General features: G+C 30.5%; 1 protein-coding gene across 7 annotated transcripts in view; it reads right to left on the bottom strand.

The window, feature by feature from the left end:
• LOC140058619 (voltage-dependent L-type calcium channel subunit alpha-1D-like) overlaps positions 1-20,048 on the bottom strand; it is an 87,186-nt gene that overhangs the window by 56,238 nt on the left and 10,900 nt on the right. For all 7 annotated transcript variants that reach the window (XM_072104306.1, XM_072104308.1, XM_072104307.1 and 4 more), the window contains exons 4-6: positions 9,167-9,306; positions 1,703-1,818; positions 153-305 (exon numbers count right to left, since the gene is read on the bottom strand). In XM_072104306.1, the coding sequence (XP_071960407.1) occupies positions 153-305; positions 1,703-1,818; positions 9,167-9,306 (409 nt within the window). The remainder of the gene's footprint in view (positions 1-152; positions 306-1,702; positions 1,819-9,166; positions 9,307-20,048) is intronic.

Genomic DNA, 20,048 nt, shown 5'->3' with positions numbered 1-20,048 from the left:
CATATATGGGAACATCACATTTTTTGTGACATAAAGTTTGATAGTGTAGACAGAGCTTAATACTTATATAATATGACCGCTATTTCAAAAATTCAAAACAACAACCATTTCTCTCATAACTTTAAAGTGCGTGGAACCAAAGGTCTTCTTACCTGAATTTGTGAAATAGCACGCACTATGAAGCTTTCCCATAAATAATTCCAGACCAATAATTGCATAAATGATGATAACAAAAATTACTAATAACGCAATGTGTAGTAGAGGCACCATTGCACGTAAAATTGCATTTAGGACCACTTGTAAACCTTAAAAAAAAATACAGACACATTTTGTGTTATTCTATACCTATTTAGTTACAAGGAGTTGGAGTGTTATCATACAAAACTGATGCAAAGATCAAATTATATATACAGTACCGTAAAACATAGAGAAAAAAATGAATGTACTCAGAAACATACAGATTAGTATCATTTTTATGGAAGCATTTGATCAAAAGTGTACTTTTAATAAACAGGCAATAACTTCAGTTGGATGTGGATAATGATATGCAGAAAAAGATTGTACAATTATATGAATCATGAATTCATATCGTTGTTTTAAGCCGACTTGAGACTGTCAGCGTAGCAGCAAAATATCAAACATATCTACAGCAGTGATGTAAAGCTACATAATTTGTATTCTATGCTCAAGGCTCAAGGACCCTTGATTTACATTGATTGATGTTCTGGTTGCAAAAGTATGTTTACAATGTTTTATAGTCAAACTTCAATGATGAACGTACATGTAATATTCTATAATTCAATTTGTTTGAATATTAAATTACATTTTTAACATATTGAACAAATTTTTGACATACCATATAAACAAGAAAAAAATGAATGCAATATTTATTCTAAACTTTCTTTATAAAACAAAAACTTTACATAACATTTTGGCATAATGCTCATGGTCAAAGGCGGTCAATGGAATGACCGTTATTTTGCTAAAACACAATAACTGGGTAAATGGCAATCTGTTGTGTCTGTTAATAGTATTTGAATTTGTGTTGCTTTTCTGCAATAAATTGGGGTCAATTATTCACATGGTTATTAGCAGAAACAGATCCGACTTAAGCAGCAGAAACAGACCCGACTTAAGCAGCAGAAACAGACCCAGACCCGACTTAAGCAGCAGAAACAGACCCGACTTAAGCAGCAGAAACAGACCCGACTTAAGACATCATTGTATAAATAATTTATATGTCAAACTAACGATAGCGAATTAGTAACATAATATTAATATCAAATAAATGTCAACAATATTAATACTATAACAACTTGATGGCCTTTATACATCAATATGACTTTATAAAACAATTTGTACGACAGGCCATCTTATCAATTAGTTATAAAAATGAGAAATTTATTTTCGATTGGGGACACTAATTATCTAGCACTGGCTGGCTATATTGACTGTTAGCAGGAATGATATATAGTCTTCATACTGTTCCAAAAATATATAGTATATTTTCATGTCAAACCTCCTAGTATAGTCTTAATGCCACAACTAAACAATCTTAAAATAGTAAGTAATATTTATTCTTTTCAAGAACAGTACAATTTACAGCATAATTAATATTTAGACATAGAATAATACAAACATGTACTTTAAAAACAATGTGATTTGTAAGGGTTTCTTATCAAAATGTTAAGTCTATACTTACTTGGAACCCCTGAAACTAGTCGTAATGGTCTGACAACACGAAAGGCTCTTAATGCTTTAACATCTAGTGTTGAACTTTGTGATGTATTTAAGTCCGTCAGAATCGTACTAATAATCCTGTTGAAAAATAAAAACAAATAAGATATTTCAAAAATAACATAGCGAAAACAAAATAAACAATTTAAATTTAACATTCTAAATTCCAACAATGGTAAGTGTTTGTATAAAAAAACAGCAATATATTTTTAGTAAAGTGTCGATCAATCATAAAACATTATTTCCAAAAAATGGTTTTGAGAAACCAGACCTTTTTTATACAGAAATTACATTTTTTCTAGTGAAAATGAATAGATAAAGGTTTACAATACATTTGATAATCAGGCCAATTTATTACTTGCCATCTTGATAACAAAAGTATTATAAGATTTCTATTTATAGAGTGTTTTACTAAAACATTTGTGGAAAAGGTAAATCTCTGCCAACAATATCAACCTCCTTGGATAACATTCAGTAAAATGTCCAGTTCATCTCATACTTCCTAATACAATATGTAATATTTCAAACATTTTTATAAAAAAGTTTCCCAATCAGTTTCCAATCCAAATATCAAGAACATTTTGAAATGAAATCTTTCTACGGTGCAATTATCAAATTTTACTTAAAAGTTCTACAAACAGCAATCATGTCTTTTTGAGTAAACATCAGAAAAGACATCAGTGTGTCATTGCCTGCAATAAATCATGGTCCATTAACAGTGAACTGTTTTTAGAAAGCATGCAAGTGTTGGATAAAAAGTCTGAAACTGTTAATAATGTATTACTTTTCTTACTAACATGTAAATGAAATCAAGCTGTATATGAACATGCACTATTATATTAAACAATACAACTTCAATATAATCTTACTAAATTTTAATTAACCCGTCTGGTATCATTTTAATTTCCAAATATGGTGCAAGAAGTTGAAAAAGCTGTCATTACAGTTTAAAGTACGCTCAGATATTCTCTTTCCTTATGTCTTTAAAACAGATACTTTCACTTAGTACATTTAGTATCAGATACTTTCACTTAGTACATTTAGTATCAGATACTTTCACTTAGTACATTTAGCATCAGATACTTTCACTTAGTACATTTAGCATCAGATACTTTCACTTAGTACATTTAGCATCAGATACTTTCACTTAGTACATTTAGCATCAGATACTTTCACTTAGTACATTTAGCATCAGATACTTTCACTTAGTACATTTAGCATCAGATACTTTCACTTAGTACATTTAGCATCAGATACTTTCACTTAGTACATTTAGCATCAGATACTTTCACTTAGTACATTTAGCATCAGATACTTTCACTTAGTACATTTAGCATCAGATACTTTCACTTAGTACATTTAGCATCAGATACTTTCACTTAGTACATTTAGCATCAGATACTTTCACTTAGTACATTTAGCATCAGATACTTTCACTTAGTACATTTAGCATCAGATACTTTCACTTAGTACATTTAGCATCAGATACTTTCACTTAGTACATTTAGCATCAGATACTTTCACTTAGTACATTTAGCATCAGATACTTTCACTTAGTACATTTAGCATCAGATACTTTCACTTAGTACATTTAGCATCAGATACTTGCACTTAGTACATTTAGCATCAGATACTTGCACTTAGTACATTTAGCATCAGATACTTGCACTTAGTACATTTAGCATCAGATACTTGCACTTAGTACATTTAGTATCAGATACTTGCACTTAGTACATTTAGTATCAGATACTTGCACTTAGTACATTTAGTATCAGATACTTGCACTTAGTACATTTAGTATCAGATACTTTCACTTAGTACATTTAGTATCAGATACTTTCACTTAGTACATTTAGTATCAGATACTTTCACTTAGTACATTTAGTATCAGATACTTTCACTTAGTACATTTAGTATCAGATACTTTCACTTAGTACATTTAGTATCAGATACTTTCACTTAGTACATTTAGTATCAGATACTTTCACTTAGTACATTTAGTATCAGATACTTTCACTTAGTACATTTAGTATCAGATACTTTCACTTAGTACATTTAGTATCAGATACTTTCACTTAGTACATTTAGTATCAGATACTTTCACTTAGTACATTTAGTATCAGATACTTTCACTTAGTACATTTAGTATCAGATACTTTCACTTAGTACATTTAGTATCAGACTTAGTACATTTAGTATCGGATACAAATCAATACTGTTAAGTACTGTACAACTTAACCAGTTTACAAAAGAAAACAAACGTTTATAAAACTTTTTTTTTTTTTTTTTTTTTTTTTTAAACCAGTTTACAAAGAAAACAAATGTTTACTTTAAAGAAAAAATGTTTTACGTTTCATTTTCTTAGATAGGCTACTAATATTATAAACGTTTCATTTTCTTAGATAGGCTACTAATATTATAAACGTTTCATTTTCTTAGATAGGCTACTAATATTATAAACGTTTCATTTTCTTAGATAGGCTACTAATATTATAAACGTTTCATTTTCTTAGATAGGCTACTAATATTATAAACGTTTCATTTTCTTAGATAGGCTACTAATATTATAAACGTTTCATTTTCTTAGATAGGCTACTAATATTATAAACGTTTCATTTTCTTAGATAGGCTACTAATATTATAAACGTTTCATTTTCTTAGATAGGCTACTAATATTATAAACGTTTCATTTTCTTAGATAGGCTACTAATATTATAAACGTTTCATTTTCTTAGATAGGCTACTAATATTATAAACGTTTCATTTTCTTAGATAGGCTACTAATATTATAAACGTTTCATTTTCTTAGATAGGCTACTAATATTATAAAAAAATCATGACCACTTTCTAAACTTACTGTCAACCCCTCTTCTTCTAATCTCTCCAAATAAAAGATTTAAATGATTCGTGTTAGACTATACCATCATTTCAACTCAACTAAAAGATTTAAATGATTCGTGTTAGACTATACCATCATTTCAACTCAACTAAAATGTTCCAGAATCTATTGCGTAGGAGAGTTTTTTGTAAAGCTCTTTAAACCCATAATCTTCTGTTCTTATCATTTTTAGCCTCAACCCTTACTTTAACTTTACATGAACTCATCACTTGTTAGAATCTTGTCCCCCTGTGAAAACTTGTTAGTTTAAGCATGTACTTCCAAATGCCAAGTAAAACGTCGGACATGTTGAAATTGATTGGTCAGTTCAGAATTTTGAACGGTCAAATCTCAATAATCACACCCCTCAATTTACAATCAAATGCTGAACTCTTTTTTTTTTGTCTTGTGTGAGTTCTTCTCACGTTTATTTAAATTCTCATTGATGAATATATTATATACATATAAGTACATTTGTGACAATTAAAAGTAAGTGTTTAGAGTAGTTAAAATACCGGTATATTTACATAATAAGATGCCAGAATTCATTATATTAACCATCTATTTTCTCATTTAAAATTTTAGATACGATGTTAATTAAAATGTAGAAATGAAAAATGGCGGTAAAATACATGATTAAAATTGTCTTGTTAAACTATCTTATTTGTGATCTTATTTGTGTTTGAACTCTTTAGTCACAAAATGAAATATAAACAAAAAAAGTGGATTTATTATGAGTAACCTCATTTTGGCGGGTCAAAAGATCTTTGCCAAAATAATATGGTATCAAAATTGTTTAATCATCTTGTAAGATTAAGAGAATTAATCAAAGATCTAGTTGTTTTCTTGTTCTTAAATTCAATTAATGAATTCATCCATTGATTAAGAAACGAACCGTAAATGAAAGTTAACACGCAGAAGAAATGAACTAGTCTCTTTATTTAAAATCAATCTTACAATGAAAATATCACTTGCCGGAGATGACCCTATTGATCTTGATAGGTGAGTGTGTCAAAATATTTACATTTTTAATACAATTTTATTATTTAGAATTTCTTTCAATTCAAATTTATATAATTAATATTATACGTTTATATCTGAAACACCTAGAATAAAAAGAGTACACTAAAATAAAAATGACAATGGAGAAGGAGGGAAAAGGAGGAAAGAAGGTGAAGCATGAACATTACCATCTCTGCCTCAAATAGTAGATATAAACTACAGTGTAGTACAATAAATAATATATCTCTCCCTACTTAATGGTACACTAAAATAAAAATGACAATGGAGAAGGAGGGAAAAGGAGGAAAGAAGGTGAAGCATGAACATTACCATCTCTGCCTCAAATAGTAGATATAAACTACAGTGTAGTACAATAAATAATATATCTCTCCCTACTTAATGGTACACTAAAATAAAAATGACAATGGAGAAGGAGGGAAAAGGAGGAAAGAAGGTGAAGCATGAACATTACCATCTCTGCCTCAAATAGTAGATATAAACTACAGTGTAGTACAATAAATAATATATCTCTCCCTACCTAATGGTACACTAAAATAAAAATGACAATGGAGAAGGAGGAAAAGGAGAAGGAGGAAAAGAAGAAAAAGCAAATGGATGAAGGGAGAAACAGGAACGAAAAAGAAGAGTTACATTTAATATTCTCTGCCTCAAAAATTGGATATAAACTACAGTCTATACTACGATACGATAAAAATAATATATCTCTCGTTAATAATTAATGTGTGCTATAAAATGGCCTTGAAAAAGTCAGAATAATGAAAATAATTTTGACAAAAGGTTTAAAATAAATTATTCATAAATAATATTGCAGACCGTACGGCACGTTTATGTTTTGTTATTTTTTTTATTTCTTAAATGATGCGCTGAAAAAAAAAAATCTATCCAACATTTATATATATAGGAAAATAATTTGACAAGACTGATAAAAATGCAAGTATAGTTACCAGCAGTAAAATCAATTCTAAATAACCATAAGAATTAGTATAGAATTATACTTTCAATTAAAAACATAAAAATAGTTGCTATGAATTAAAATTCGCAATTAAAAACCAAATCACAAAAACTACCCATTTTTTAATATTACAGAAGCTAATATTAAGAAATATCGCAAATTGTTAAATTCTCCATGATTCTTAAAAATTCTGACCTTTTGACATTGTGGATATTTCAAACTATTATAAAAAGAGCAAAGTCAATTTCAAAAGGATTTAACTGACGACATTTCTAAAATGTTGAAATCAGATTTTAAGACAACGTTATAAAAACAGTAAAAGTAATTCTTAATTCCGTTCTCATCGTGCTGAGTATGCTTAGAGCTGGATAAATCATGAAAACAAGACTAACAAACATAGCTTATCAGTTTTATTTTAAATTCCTCGTTAAAAATAAAATGCTTTTTGAAATGCATAATGGAAATATTTTGTTGCAACAAACTCATGATTTCTTATGCCGCAAATATTTTAACTGTTTTTATTTAATTGTATATAGGGGGAGGGGGGAGGGGGTTGTCGTATCAGAAACAAATTTTGAATTCTTCATGCTATATTAATGGTGTGTTCACTAGGCTGAAAGCCTTCATGGAACGGATTTAAAACAGTCTGAATCGACAGACACAAATGTGATTGCAGCTAATACTCTCTTTCACCTTAAATTCTCCATTACCACGGCATATCAACCACAAAGTTCTATGTGGATGGAGTTAGGGATGTGCATTTTACCAGATACCAACAGGGTAAATCAGATGTTTACCCGGCATATAATACATCTAGGCCTGATACCAACAGGGTAAATCAGATGTTTACCCGGCATATAATACATCTAGGCCTATACCAACTGGGTAAATCAGATGTTTACCCGGCATATAATACATCTAGGTCTGATACCAACAGGGTAAATCAGATGTTTACCCTGCATATAATACATCTAGGCCTGATACCAACAGGGTAAATCAGATGTTTACCCGGCATATAATAATACATCTAGGCCTGATACCAACAGGGTAAATCAGATGTTTACCCTGCATATAATACATCTAGGCCTGATACCAACAGGGTAAATCAGATGTTTACCCTGCGTATAATACATCTAGGCCTGATGAAATGGAAGGAATAAATACAATACATGTTTCACCATGACATCATATCAACCACAATGTTTGGATGAGAGGAGTTTGGAATGTCCATTATTGGTTCTACTCCTAGGAAATACCTATACTACCAGATTACAACAGGATATGTTACATGTTAGCGTTAGCTTCTAAATGGCAAGATTGACTGATATTTGAAATCCATAAATAACTTGTTTTTAAATTGTGAAACGTTCATTTCTGTTCATATCATCTCATTAATGCATGACATTATCATAATAGCTCACGCAATATCTGCTAAAAACCCTTAATTTTATATCCCTTAAAATGTTTGGATTTTCCACATAAAAACATCTCTGTCACTTCAGCTGATCATCTAATAATTATCATATTGCGAACATTGCTTTTCCGGAAAAAATTAAGACTGCCTAAAATAATGAGCATTAATGTATTTTTGTCAGCAACAGCGAGTACTTAACATACCAATTAGGGCATGAGAACTAAAGCACATGCTTTACAAGTTATAGTCTGATTACTTTGGTATAATATAAATCCTGGCCGCGTGAACTATAGGACCATACAGTATAAACATTAAACAATATAGTATCAATATTTTAGAATATGTAAAAAAAAAAAATTAATTTTATATAAATCTTTCATTTGTTGTCTTATTTTTCATTTTAAATTAATGTTTCATAATTAAAATTTATCAGGACTTAACATTATTGAAAATTATCTTATTTTTAATTAAAAACATTTTGCATTATAAAACACTCAGTAGTAAATAAAATCCAGAGAAAACAAATAAAATGATGATTACATAACCCATACAAGAAGGATGTCATTAAACGTATCTTTCAACTTTGACCTTTCATGCAGAGATTCTCTCTCATTGTCTAATTTGCTTAAGGCCACTGGCCGATCCACCATATTGAAACATCTGATTAATCTCAAGTGCAACCATGGCAACCAAGTTACCCATCAGCCATTAGTATGATATTCTGCTAAGATGTTATCACACTGTATGTATCAGGCTATGGGTTTTTAATTAATTAAACAACATACTGTTGTAGTTTTATATATATTTTTAATAAATTTCATGCTCCACTTATTTTAGAAGATGTTTTAGTTTAATTTTTATGCATATTGCCACGAGACTATAATATATCAAAATATTGATTCAAAATGCAATAGTTAATGTTGGGTGACAATGTTGATAGAGATAATGATTATAATAATGATTACAAGAATACGCTAAATCATTTGACGAAGAACATATATATATCCCACAATTTACAATAGTCTTTTACAAGATTAAAAAAGACTAATAAAACGGTTAATAACTCATAGATTTTTGTTGTCAATTATAATAAAACAAAACATTAAAGTTTTATAATAGTCATTTTTAATGAAAATCAATAAATCTGTCAAAGTACACTTACCCAATAAGAACAATAATAAAATCCAGTAAATTCCAAGCATTTCGTAAGTAAGCTCCATTGTGCATAAGAAAACCACATGCGATTATTTTAAGAACTGCTTCGGCTGTAAAAATCGCAAGAAAAGCATACTCGATCTTTTCCTAAAAACAAAAAGAAATTAGCATTAAATAAAGTATCATAGTAGACTATATAATTAATGCAATTTTACAAGCTGTATAAATTACAAACATTACAATATAGTTGCGTCATGTGTTAATTAATTATATTAATATTGAAGCAAAATAAAAAAAATGAATAAATAAATGTTCATTATAATAAAAGGAGATTAAATAATCAAATTATAAATCTAAATGTTGTTTGTAGTTTGCATCCAAATATTAAGAAACAAATAATTCATAAAAGATGCAATAAGAAAAAAAAAAGAATATCAGAAAAGAGAAGGAGTGGCAGAAATAAAAAAGCAATAAGGCCAAGAATCGGACAAATCTAAAAATTATCTCTTCTTTATTTCCTTTGCACCATCTCAATCAGTCACAGTAATTTCCTCGCATAATTTACAATCAACAACAAAAAAATAAGCAAAATCTGCTACAGATTTTTTTCTGTGATGAATATTGTGGCAAACCACTTTAGGCTACTTAATACCATTCTGGCTTAAAGCAATCAAATGAGAAAGCTAAGCAAATATTATTTCTTTTTGTTATTTGGTTTTGAAGAAATTGACTAAATATTCTAATTGACAAAACTCAATTCAGTGCTACGGAAGTAATTAAAGATATGTATTCATGGGCTACAGATACGGTCTTGTTTCAAATTAGTTGTGTTTAGAATCGGTCACGTATATGGCATGCCAAATGTGCCTTTTGGCTTACCCATCCTAAAAACCTAACCACACTAAAAACACTCCAAACCATCCTAACCACCTGTATATCTGTATCCAATATTGGTGATAACGTACATTGGTCAGGGATTGATAGCAAAATGTGCTTTTGTTAAATTATTTAGAAATTGCGACAAGGACAGAATTGGATTTGAACCAAGCCTCATCAATTACACAAGCAGCAGCAAGTAATCAATCAACCATTTTACCACATCCTTCTTCATTATTGCAATGTATATTTATCCAATTCATTTCAAAATCAATATTATTGAGGCACAATTGTTTTGTAATATTGTATCATACAACAGTAATGCAAATTCATTTACTATATTACTATGCAAGTCACTACTGTGTATATAGTAGTAACATAATACTGATATTTCCGATATGATATTGTATATGTCATTTTATGCATAACTACTTTGTAATATTACAATATACTACTATTCCATCAGTATACGATTATTTTACATCATGTTTGCACCTATGGACTAGCACCGCTATGGACTAGCACCGTTATGGACTAGCACCCTATGGACCATTGAGGCTGAAAAATGAAATGGCCATGAAGGGGTCATATCAGGGATTTTCGCCCTAAAGCTTGGTCCCCAAAGCAAGCCAGTTGCTTTATTAGAGAATTACAGAAAGGAGAATTATTACACTTAATCTATAGTTCACCACCTTCATACGATTTTCTCATAATTGACAAATCGCGCTGTCTTCTGTTAAATAGAACAAGTGCGAATGTACTCTTACACATTAGCTAGGGGACAAGTGTGAATGTACCCTTACACAGATGAGTGTATTAGCTAGGGGACAAGTGTGAATGTACCCTTACACAGATGAGTGTAATTTTAAATAACTTGAAACTTATTAGGGGGTTTATATAGGGCTATGTGCCTCTAGTGACCCACATTCAGTTATGCTTCGAAGCCCAGAATGGTATTAGAGTCCAATACAATGTCAACTGATGGTCAAGCATTATGAATAACAATATGTTAGGACCAATCAAGGTGCTTTAAACAGTCCTGGCTTTGTTTGTATCAAACCTGTTAGTGGCGGTAATTATCGTTGTTCGTTTCGATTGAATAAAATAAAATAAATATTATCAAAATATTTAAGTTTTCTAGTAGATTGTGAATGTATGTATGTATATTGTGTCGTTTTTTTATACTGACTAGAACATTTTATGGGCAGTTGCCTGTTTTATGAAACCTGTTGCCATCTCTTAGCTATGGAGCTAAATAAATACAATTTCCAGCAGACATGATTCAACTGATCTATAAAACAAGCTGTTGCATGTTATTAAAAATGATTTTCACGATTTGTTATATTACTCCAATATTTATTTGTACACTTTGAAATCAATGTCTATTCAGAAAGCGTTTCAATATATTTTCACTGAATCAATATTATAAAGAGTGCAACTATGTATTTATTGTGTTATTGTTTATTTAAAGTACAATATATTTCCTAACAAATTAAATCTATTTTAATAAAAATACGCATAAATAAGTCAAATTAATTACAAAGTTTAAATGTTGATTTTTTTATTTACACCATACCACTAGACCAGTAGAGGAAATGTTCAAATCCAATTGGATGGCATCTCATTTTCACTATCAACATGGTATCATTTTGATATCATTGCACAATTATTAAACTTTGTTGACTTTCTTCTTAAACAGCAAGTTTTCTTGAAACTGTAAAATTGACAAATTTATGGATACTAAAACCAGACCTTTGTATGGCTGTTTAATGTCGCGCATCATCGGGCACTTAACAGACCAAACTCCGACGACTGCGTTTTTAATATTGAAATTGTCGTCTTTCAAAGAGATTTCGAATTGATTAATCTTCCGATTGCATTTGATTGTTTTCTATTCGAAAGCCGCAAACAGCATATAAAGTTCATTAGAATTAACCGTGCATATGTTGCAGGATGTAACCGCCATTGTAATCGTATCTCGTATGTTTTTGTGTGGTAGAGCATGTACATGAATTTATATAAGGATTGATTGATACTGACAAGTAGTAGCCTAAGGTACTGCAAACAGATAACACTCCACTGACACACAAAAGCTACTGAAAATATTGTAATATAATTTAATGTAAATTCAGTTGTTGTCGGAACATGGAAAACATTGCTAATGTATTGTGTGATAATCACCAAACATAGAGCTATATAAATGTCGCATTAGTATATTATTGTGTTATGTAAAATGCAAATTCCAACGTTAATTTTACTAATCCTCGGTGTAAATCTTTAAATAACAAAATGGTGGAGCATAATAACAACAGATCAGGACTTTACCATTGTCTACTGGTAATTAAGTTATTTTAAATATAGTATTACTATATTTACAATAACTTAATTACCAGTAACTTATCATTTGAACAATGTGTACTTAATAAATAGCTCTACGTGGACAGAACAAAACTTTTATATCAATAAATATATTATTTTGTGGAATAATTTGGATGCAAATTACAGTATTCTATTGACATAACAAATAGGCGACATATTACATTAAATTAATTAATTAATTAAATATTTTTTATAAAATAATTAAATTTACATAAAATGTTGGTAAATACATGAGTTATATTGCTCTTTTCGGAAATGTTCATTCTAAGTATTTTGGATTACAAGACTTTGTTGTTGGTACGGCACTTTCTACATTAAATGACTCAATTAATGTACAGATTTCACTTTTCTTATCACTCGTCACTAACAACATGTTTTTTCACAAGGTCTGCGAACTCCAAATTGGAAAAGAAGAAAGCCAATTGTATAGAACACTTCATTACTTTCCAATAATTAATATTGATTAACAGATATAATAGGTGGTTTGTAATACTCCATAGGCATATAATAGCCTCAATCTCTTAAGGGCATGTTACTGGAAAGAGAGTCTATTTCTGTCATTATTCTACAACATTAATAAAATTGGTATAAATGGTAAATCATTTCGGTTCAGAAGAAGAAAAGCAGATTTAAACCCGACACAGAAATAGGTTGAGCATAAGTAATTTTTAACGCTCAAATCTGTTAAATTTTAAACGTTCTGTTAATGAATGAAACTGGTTGCTAGGTAATATATTCCGCAATATGTATGTTTATATTCAGACAATATAGACATATTAATCGCTAATTGAATTTATAATATGAGATTCATCCAAGTTGTGGCTTTGGCGATAACAGTACAGTTTATCAATAAACTAATCATTTCATAAATTATACCACATTTATAATGTACTCTGTTCATTTATTAGGAAGACACTGAAAATCAATTAAACATCAAAATAATACACTTTCCACAGGTTATATTGTTGTGTATTATTATTGTATCAGTCTGGATTTTCCCAATAAGCTCTGTCTACACTATCAAACTTTATGTGACAAAACAATGTGATGTGCCCGAATATGAATGTAATGATGTCATATTACTACCATATTTAAGAATATCACTGCCATATTTGAGCACATCACACTTTTTTTGATAGTGTAGACAGAGCTTTAGCAGGAAAATTGAAATCATTCAAATATGGATATCATCAAATTGACTATCCAGTAAATTTCTAAAAACAATACATTTTTTTGAATTAGTGTTTTGTAATTTCTGGTTGAGATATTATTCCAATTTATGTACATAGCTTTTACGTAGCATAGTAACAAGGTTTCTATGGTTACAATCCACCTGCAACTAAACCAGTGAGAGAACCCAAATGTTTCATTAGCAATTTTGTTGAGATTGAGATTTAAGTAAATGCTTAAAACCAATCGATTCAGCTACTTAATCAAATAATATGTTTTAAATTTCAAAAGTTAACCTGATCTGTCTTTATTTATTTTATCTTTTTTAATCCAACTCTTTATGAAATACTTGGCGTTCAATTTTAGAAATATTTTTTTTACTTTAGTAAATTATGTATTAATCCTAAATAATACCAACCAATTTGCATTTGCCTCTCATTTTTTCTTGTTACTATTTTAGAATTATTGGTGGGCTGTTGGATGCGTTGGTTTCATTAGCCTTTCATATTTGTAATGTTTGATTAATTTGATTAAAACCAAAGGAGAAAATGAATTCCAATTTGCTACGCAGTATCGATCGAAAACCAAGGTTAAAGTAAATAAAAAGACATCAAATTAAGATTATAGTCATTATCAGAGGTTTCTTATAAAAATACATTTTTAAAAATCTGAAATATGCAAGGAAGGTTTTTTCATCAGAATAGAAATTTAAATTAGGTCTATGATACAGGATATTTTCAAAAATTCTATTGACTAAAATAATAATAATAATAATTTATTTTTACATATCATATTGCTATACTATTTATTTAAATTATTTAAGTATATTCTGTTTGTTGGCAGCCCTTCACAAGTTTTTGCTTTCTGCTCTTAAATTGCTGTATAACTGTTAATAATAATTTAAAAAAAACAAAAAATTTAACAATTAATTTGAATGAATGAATTTACACATTTTAGCATAATTTTTGCCTCCAAAGATAAGCACAGCAAGAGGTAGACTCACACATCTTTTATGATTTAGAAAAAATAAATCACAATCAAAATTTTAAATTATATTATTCAATTGGAAATATAAATCCAGGTCAGCTTAATGCGTGATAAATACTGCAAGTATTATCGCATCAAACCAGGTCATATACATATTTACATTGATGTCACGATTTTATTGTTTTTATAACTAATGCATCCACATCAGTTATAATTAATGCGCAGGAAATGACATTATAATGTTATTAATGTATAAATGTACACTATGACATACAATAGTAATTATTTAAAATAGCTTCCTAGACTCATTATAATATTTTATTTACAATAGCCATGAAGTAGTATCCTCCATTAGATAGAGACAATGATTTAATCAAGTCTGTCTAAATTAGTTGTGTAATATGAAAATGTCATAAGAAAAAGATTTGAGAAAAAAAATGTCCCTATATGTATTAAGATGAGCTACCTTTACAATAAAATCAATAAAGCATTTGAAACTTAAAGACCCCTTCCCTGCAATTTTGGACGTTTTTTGGAAAATAATACATATATATCACTTTAAAAACATTAAACCATGTCATTCCTTGTCTTAAATGTACGTTTTATGGTAAATTATGATAAAAAGTGAGAAACAATGCACTACCTAAGTAGCTCGCGGCGATCAACCTCTCGTGGACGGTCTTAGGCCTAGCCTAGCTAGGCTTAGTTTTGTAGGCCTAGCTGGTAAACATCGATAACGTACGAACATCGTACGCTAGCTATATACCTAGCCTGACGTTGTATAGTTGCTGCATTAATTGTCTTTCTATTTTTGCCAGACTCCGTTGATACAAATTGGGGAAAACCCGGTATTTTCGCTGAAAAGTTAGGAGTCTTCCATTTGTTTTGGCTTCACGATCGATCGAAAAGTGGGCGAATTACAGGTGAAAAACAAAAATATCAATCCGCGCGCAATGCATTTTGGGATTTATAGCGGGCCGCTATAATTATTAGAATCGATTTATTTTTCACATTTTTAACCGTTTAAAGACGAAAAATTTAATCGCAATAGGACCATATAGTATTATTTTTACATTAAATATAGTTTGTGATCTTAAATTAGATCTAAAAAACGTAGGGAATGGGGCTTTAATTCTAATCATTTGCTAAAAAGAAAAGATTATACTACCAGAACTACAATAACGTCAAACTTGTATTCATATTATATTGTATCTGTCCTCTGGGTTATTTTGAGACAAGCTCTGTGAACTCTAATTATACGAACTGATAGATAGATATATGATCAATCTCATTATACTATCCAAACATTCTAAACCATGAATATCAACCACATTTGACTAAAATACAAAAATAAATAGATGGAAAACTATTACTACTACTAAAACAAAAAGTGTTTTAAAAATACAAAGTAGAATAGATGTTGCAATTTTTGTTCTGATATAATAATAATATAATGCATATTAATCTTATAAACATAAGTTATTGAAATAGTAAATTATTTTTATGACCTCAAAGTTAATGTTTGCATAACAGCTGTACTGTATATCGGACTATTTTTTAAGCATTTTCAGTAGCAATTATTTTCAAACCATTTCTGAAAGTTGTTTTAAAAGTAGTTTTCAGTTTCAATACAATAATCATTCGGAAAACCAGATATTTGGAGATTAACGTAGAATGTTAAATGCCTTTATATTTACACAGTATCACATTTAGTTTTATTTAAGTCAACGTCACTTGGTTGATTAAAAGTAGTATTTAGAAATTATACAGCAAAAAACGAACCCCATGAATAATTGTGTCTAAATTTTGCCTACACACACCAACAATTTGGTAAACAACATTTTGAATTCTTTAGCTTGTCCGATGTCTGGGCATTTTTTTAAAAATCCAGTGTCCGTCTGGCAGTTCATTTATTTTGCTTGAATTGAAAGACTACGCGAGATGCTTGTAAATTATATGGTAATGAATTGAAATTCCTTATAGGAAAATCACTCAAATTATATTCTTTAAATGAGTATACAATAATTTCATATCCACGCCAACTAGCACACAATATAATATGGAGCCTCAAGGCCATGATCAACTGTAGGCTGACTAACCCTAACCCTAACCCACGCCAACTAGCACACAATATAATATGGAGCCTCAAGGCCATGATCAACTGTAGGCTGACTAGAGTAAAGTGCCACTATACTTGGTTAATGTAATTACTTTAAAGAGATAAACATGGCGATCATCAACAATCAGCTATTATCATGGCAACTGATGCTGTTTCTTGTATACTATACAAATGGCAACCACAAAATAATTTGTAATACGTAGCCATAAACATCAGAAAGGGTTTGAGGCTCACTCGCTCCATGGTTCTGGTGGTAGAACAAGTCTTCTCCCCAAGGGATACCAGTCTTTTTGACTGATTGTGCCACCCTAGTTAAATATTGTTAAATAAATAAGGACTATAAACCATAGGTCCAATTTACACATCTGGCTCATGTGCACTTTAAAGAACCTAGTACATCTTTCAAGACGAGGAGGGAGTACTCCAGTGTACTAGTATACGTCACACAGCCACTATCACAAACTCATCATAATATATATACACTGGGCCTTCTGGGTAGACTGAAGAGGCTACCCAGTATAAAGAATAAATAAATTTTAACACATAAATAAATTTGGCACACTGGATCACTTAAAAGGGAACCACCAACATGCTTAGCTTCCAATCCTAGGACCCTAAGTTCAATTCTTATTTAGATATAAGTACAGTACTATTGTTATTGGCACTGACAAAAAACAATAATCAATGTGTTAATTTGTGCCAAACCCTACTGTACATGACACATTAATAATAATTAAAGTTTCATCAGATTAAGTCTATCATAAATTAATTATGAATTACACGTAAGGAATTTGTACATTATCTTTAAAATCATGTGGGGCTTTTAGGCCAACATTTGTGTAAGACCTCATTACAAGCATTTGCTGTGAGACTCAAATGCATTAAAACTACTGAAGGTTAATATTATGTGTTCAATTCACATAATGAGAACATTCACATTGTATGGTCTAATTCAGACACCAAAAAAAACATATGTGATATCAACAACTGACTGTGTTAATGTTATTGCCATCATGTAATCATAAAACAATAACATGTGATATCAACAACTGACTGTGTTAATGTTATTGCCATCATGTAATCATAAAACAATAACATGAACTGTAAGGGCCTGTTTCTATTGAAAAATAAAAAAAGAACGGTTTTTTGGAAACCGGTTTCGGCTGTTGTTTATAAATAAAGATCGCGTTGCAGCTCAATTTTTACTCCAATAAAACCGGTTCCGTCCATGTGCGTTCGTTATGAATGACGTCATTATATACACCACAATGCAGTTCGTTAGGCGGAAGCGCGATTTGATCGTGGTCATGTTTACTTTTTTTCGCATAGCGCGATCCCCAAGAAATAGCATCCATTTCATCATAGAAGGGGAATTATTACCTGAAACGTTATTGTGGTCCTTGGTTAAAGTATAGGTACGTCGCACCCTCTGATATTGTCAAGTTGAACTCGTCTATTTTTCACACGCTTTACAATATTCTTAATCTTAAAAACATGTAGGCCTATACGTGAGTCTTTCTTCCGACTCCCGACAAGTCCCCTCATCTTCTTTCCTTCACATATTTTTTACGAACCTCGTAATGGCATCGGTCAACATTTTTTAGTTAAATAAAATACTCACTATCTAGAGAAATAAAAATGACTTAGGCCTAGGTCCTATCGCGCGAGTTTGACTGCGAGATGACCGCAATCATCCCAGTGCAGCAGACTGCAGAGTTCAGTTTTTGGGGTCAAATTGAGACCGCGATTGTGTTGCAGCTAAAAATTGCTCCGCGGAAACCGGTTTCAGAACGGTTCTTTGCGATCGAGACCGCAATCAATTGGGGTTTTTGAAACCGTTTTTAAGATCGGTTCTTTTTTGTGGTTTTTTGTGGGGACCCATTTCTGCTGGCAAGAAAAAACGGTTCTTGAAAAGAACGGTATTCAAAACCGTATTCTCTGCTCTATAGAAACAGGCCCTATATGTATTATTAATGTACAATGGTACTTCAGTAATTAGATGAGTAACATATACTTGTAATGGTTAAATACTTGTAACGGTCAAATACTTGTAATGGTTAAATACTTGTAATGGTCAAATTCTCATTTGGCAAGATACTCTTATTGTAACATTCATCTAATGAACATTCAGCAGTTGTTTGTTCTCAAGAAAAACTTGTGATTTAAAAGAGTCCCTGTGTGATGATCGAAAGTGCTACCATGATGTGCATCAAATTTTTATGGATAATTTACAAATTCTAAAAGTGCATACATCATTTAACAATAGCTATAAACTACATCATTATTACTATGCTTAGTCTATTCAATGCTCAATTTAATATAGCGTACAGCAATTGTATTCAAACCAAAACGGCCATGAAGATCTTTTCAGCAATATACCATGTTATTTTCTTATAAAGAAATTAATTTAAATTGAGAAGTGAAGAGGCAGGAAATACTAGATTTAATGGTTGTATATTAACACTACAGACTACCGGTTCATTTTTTTTTTAAATTCAAAATAACAATTTTTACTCCTTTTTAAGATTGAAACAATAATGGAATAAATAAGAAATAACAGATACAAATAACAATAAATCTGGGGGAAAAGAAGAAGGCAGGATGCCAGAAAGATACAGGAACTTGAGTCAGGTCTGCCTGGGACACAAAACAAAGGGACAAAGACAAGCGGGACACAGGACAAGACAAAACAACAGAAAACAACCAGGACATTAAACAGTACAAGTTCCAACTGAGGATCCAACAAAATGGAAGGGGATGGAAAATGCCAATCTCATGGGGTTCAGAATCAGGTTGGGTTAGATTTAAGCTGAATCATAGCCCACTCCGCTTCAATCTACAAAACTATCTTTCGATTTTAACATAATTAACTTCTTGTTTTCCTTTCTTAAATCCTTTATACTAGTTCATATTATAATTCAATAAAACTAATTATTTTGAAGCAAGTTAATAAATGTGTTGTTCATGTTGCATACACTAGAGAACTTAAACTTACGAACATTCATTGAATACATACAATCAATAATGTTCAGACACTCCTGAGACTTTCCACTCAGATTAGATAGATTGGTAGAATCAATAACAGCAATTCTTTCATTTTTTCTACATAACCCACACTTTGACTACTGTATATGTATTTCTTAAGCTCTGTCTACACCATCAAACTTTGTGTGACGACAAAAAAATGTGATGTGCCTATATATGGACATGATGATGTCATATCACTACCATATTTAAGCACTTCACCCTTTTTTTGTCACACTAATTTGATATTAGACCTGCAGAGCTTAAGAGTAAAATGGATTTCCCTGAAAGGAAACTGTATCATATTGTACACAAGGGTAGATCGTGGGAGATG

This window comes from Antedon mediterranea, chromosome 9 (genome assembly GCF_964355755.1).
Source record: "Antedon mediterranea chromosome 9, ecAntMedi1.1, whole genome shotgun sequence".
Taxonomy (NCBI): domain Eukaryota; kingdom Metazoa; phylum Echinodermata; class Crinoidea; order Comatulida; family Antedonidae; genus Antedon; species Antedon mediterranea.
This window is presented reverse-complemented; position numbering and strand designations above follow the sequence as displayed.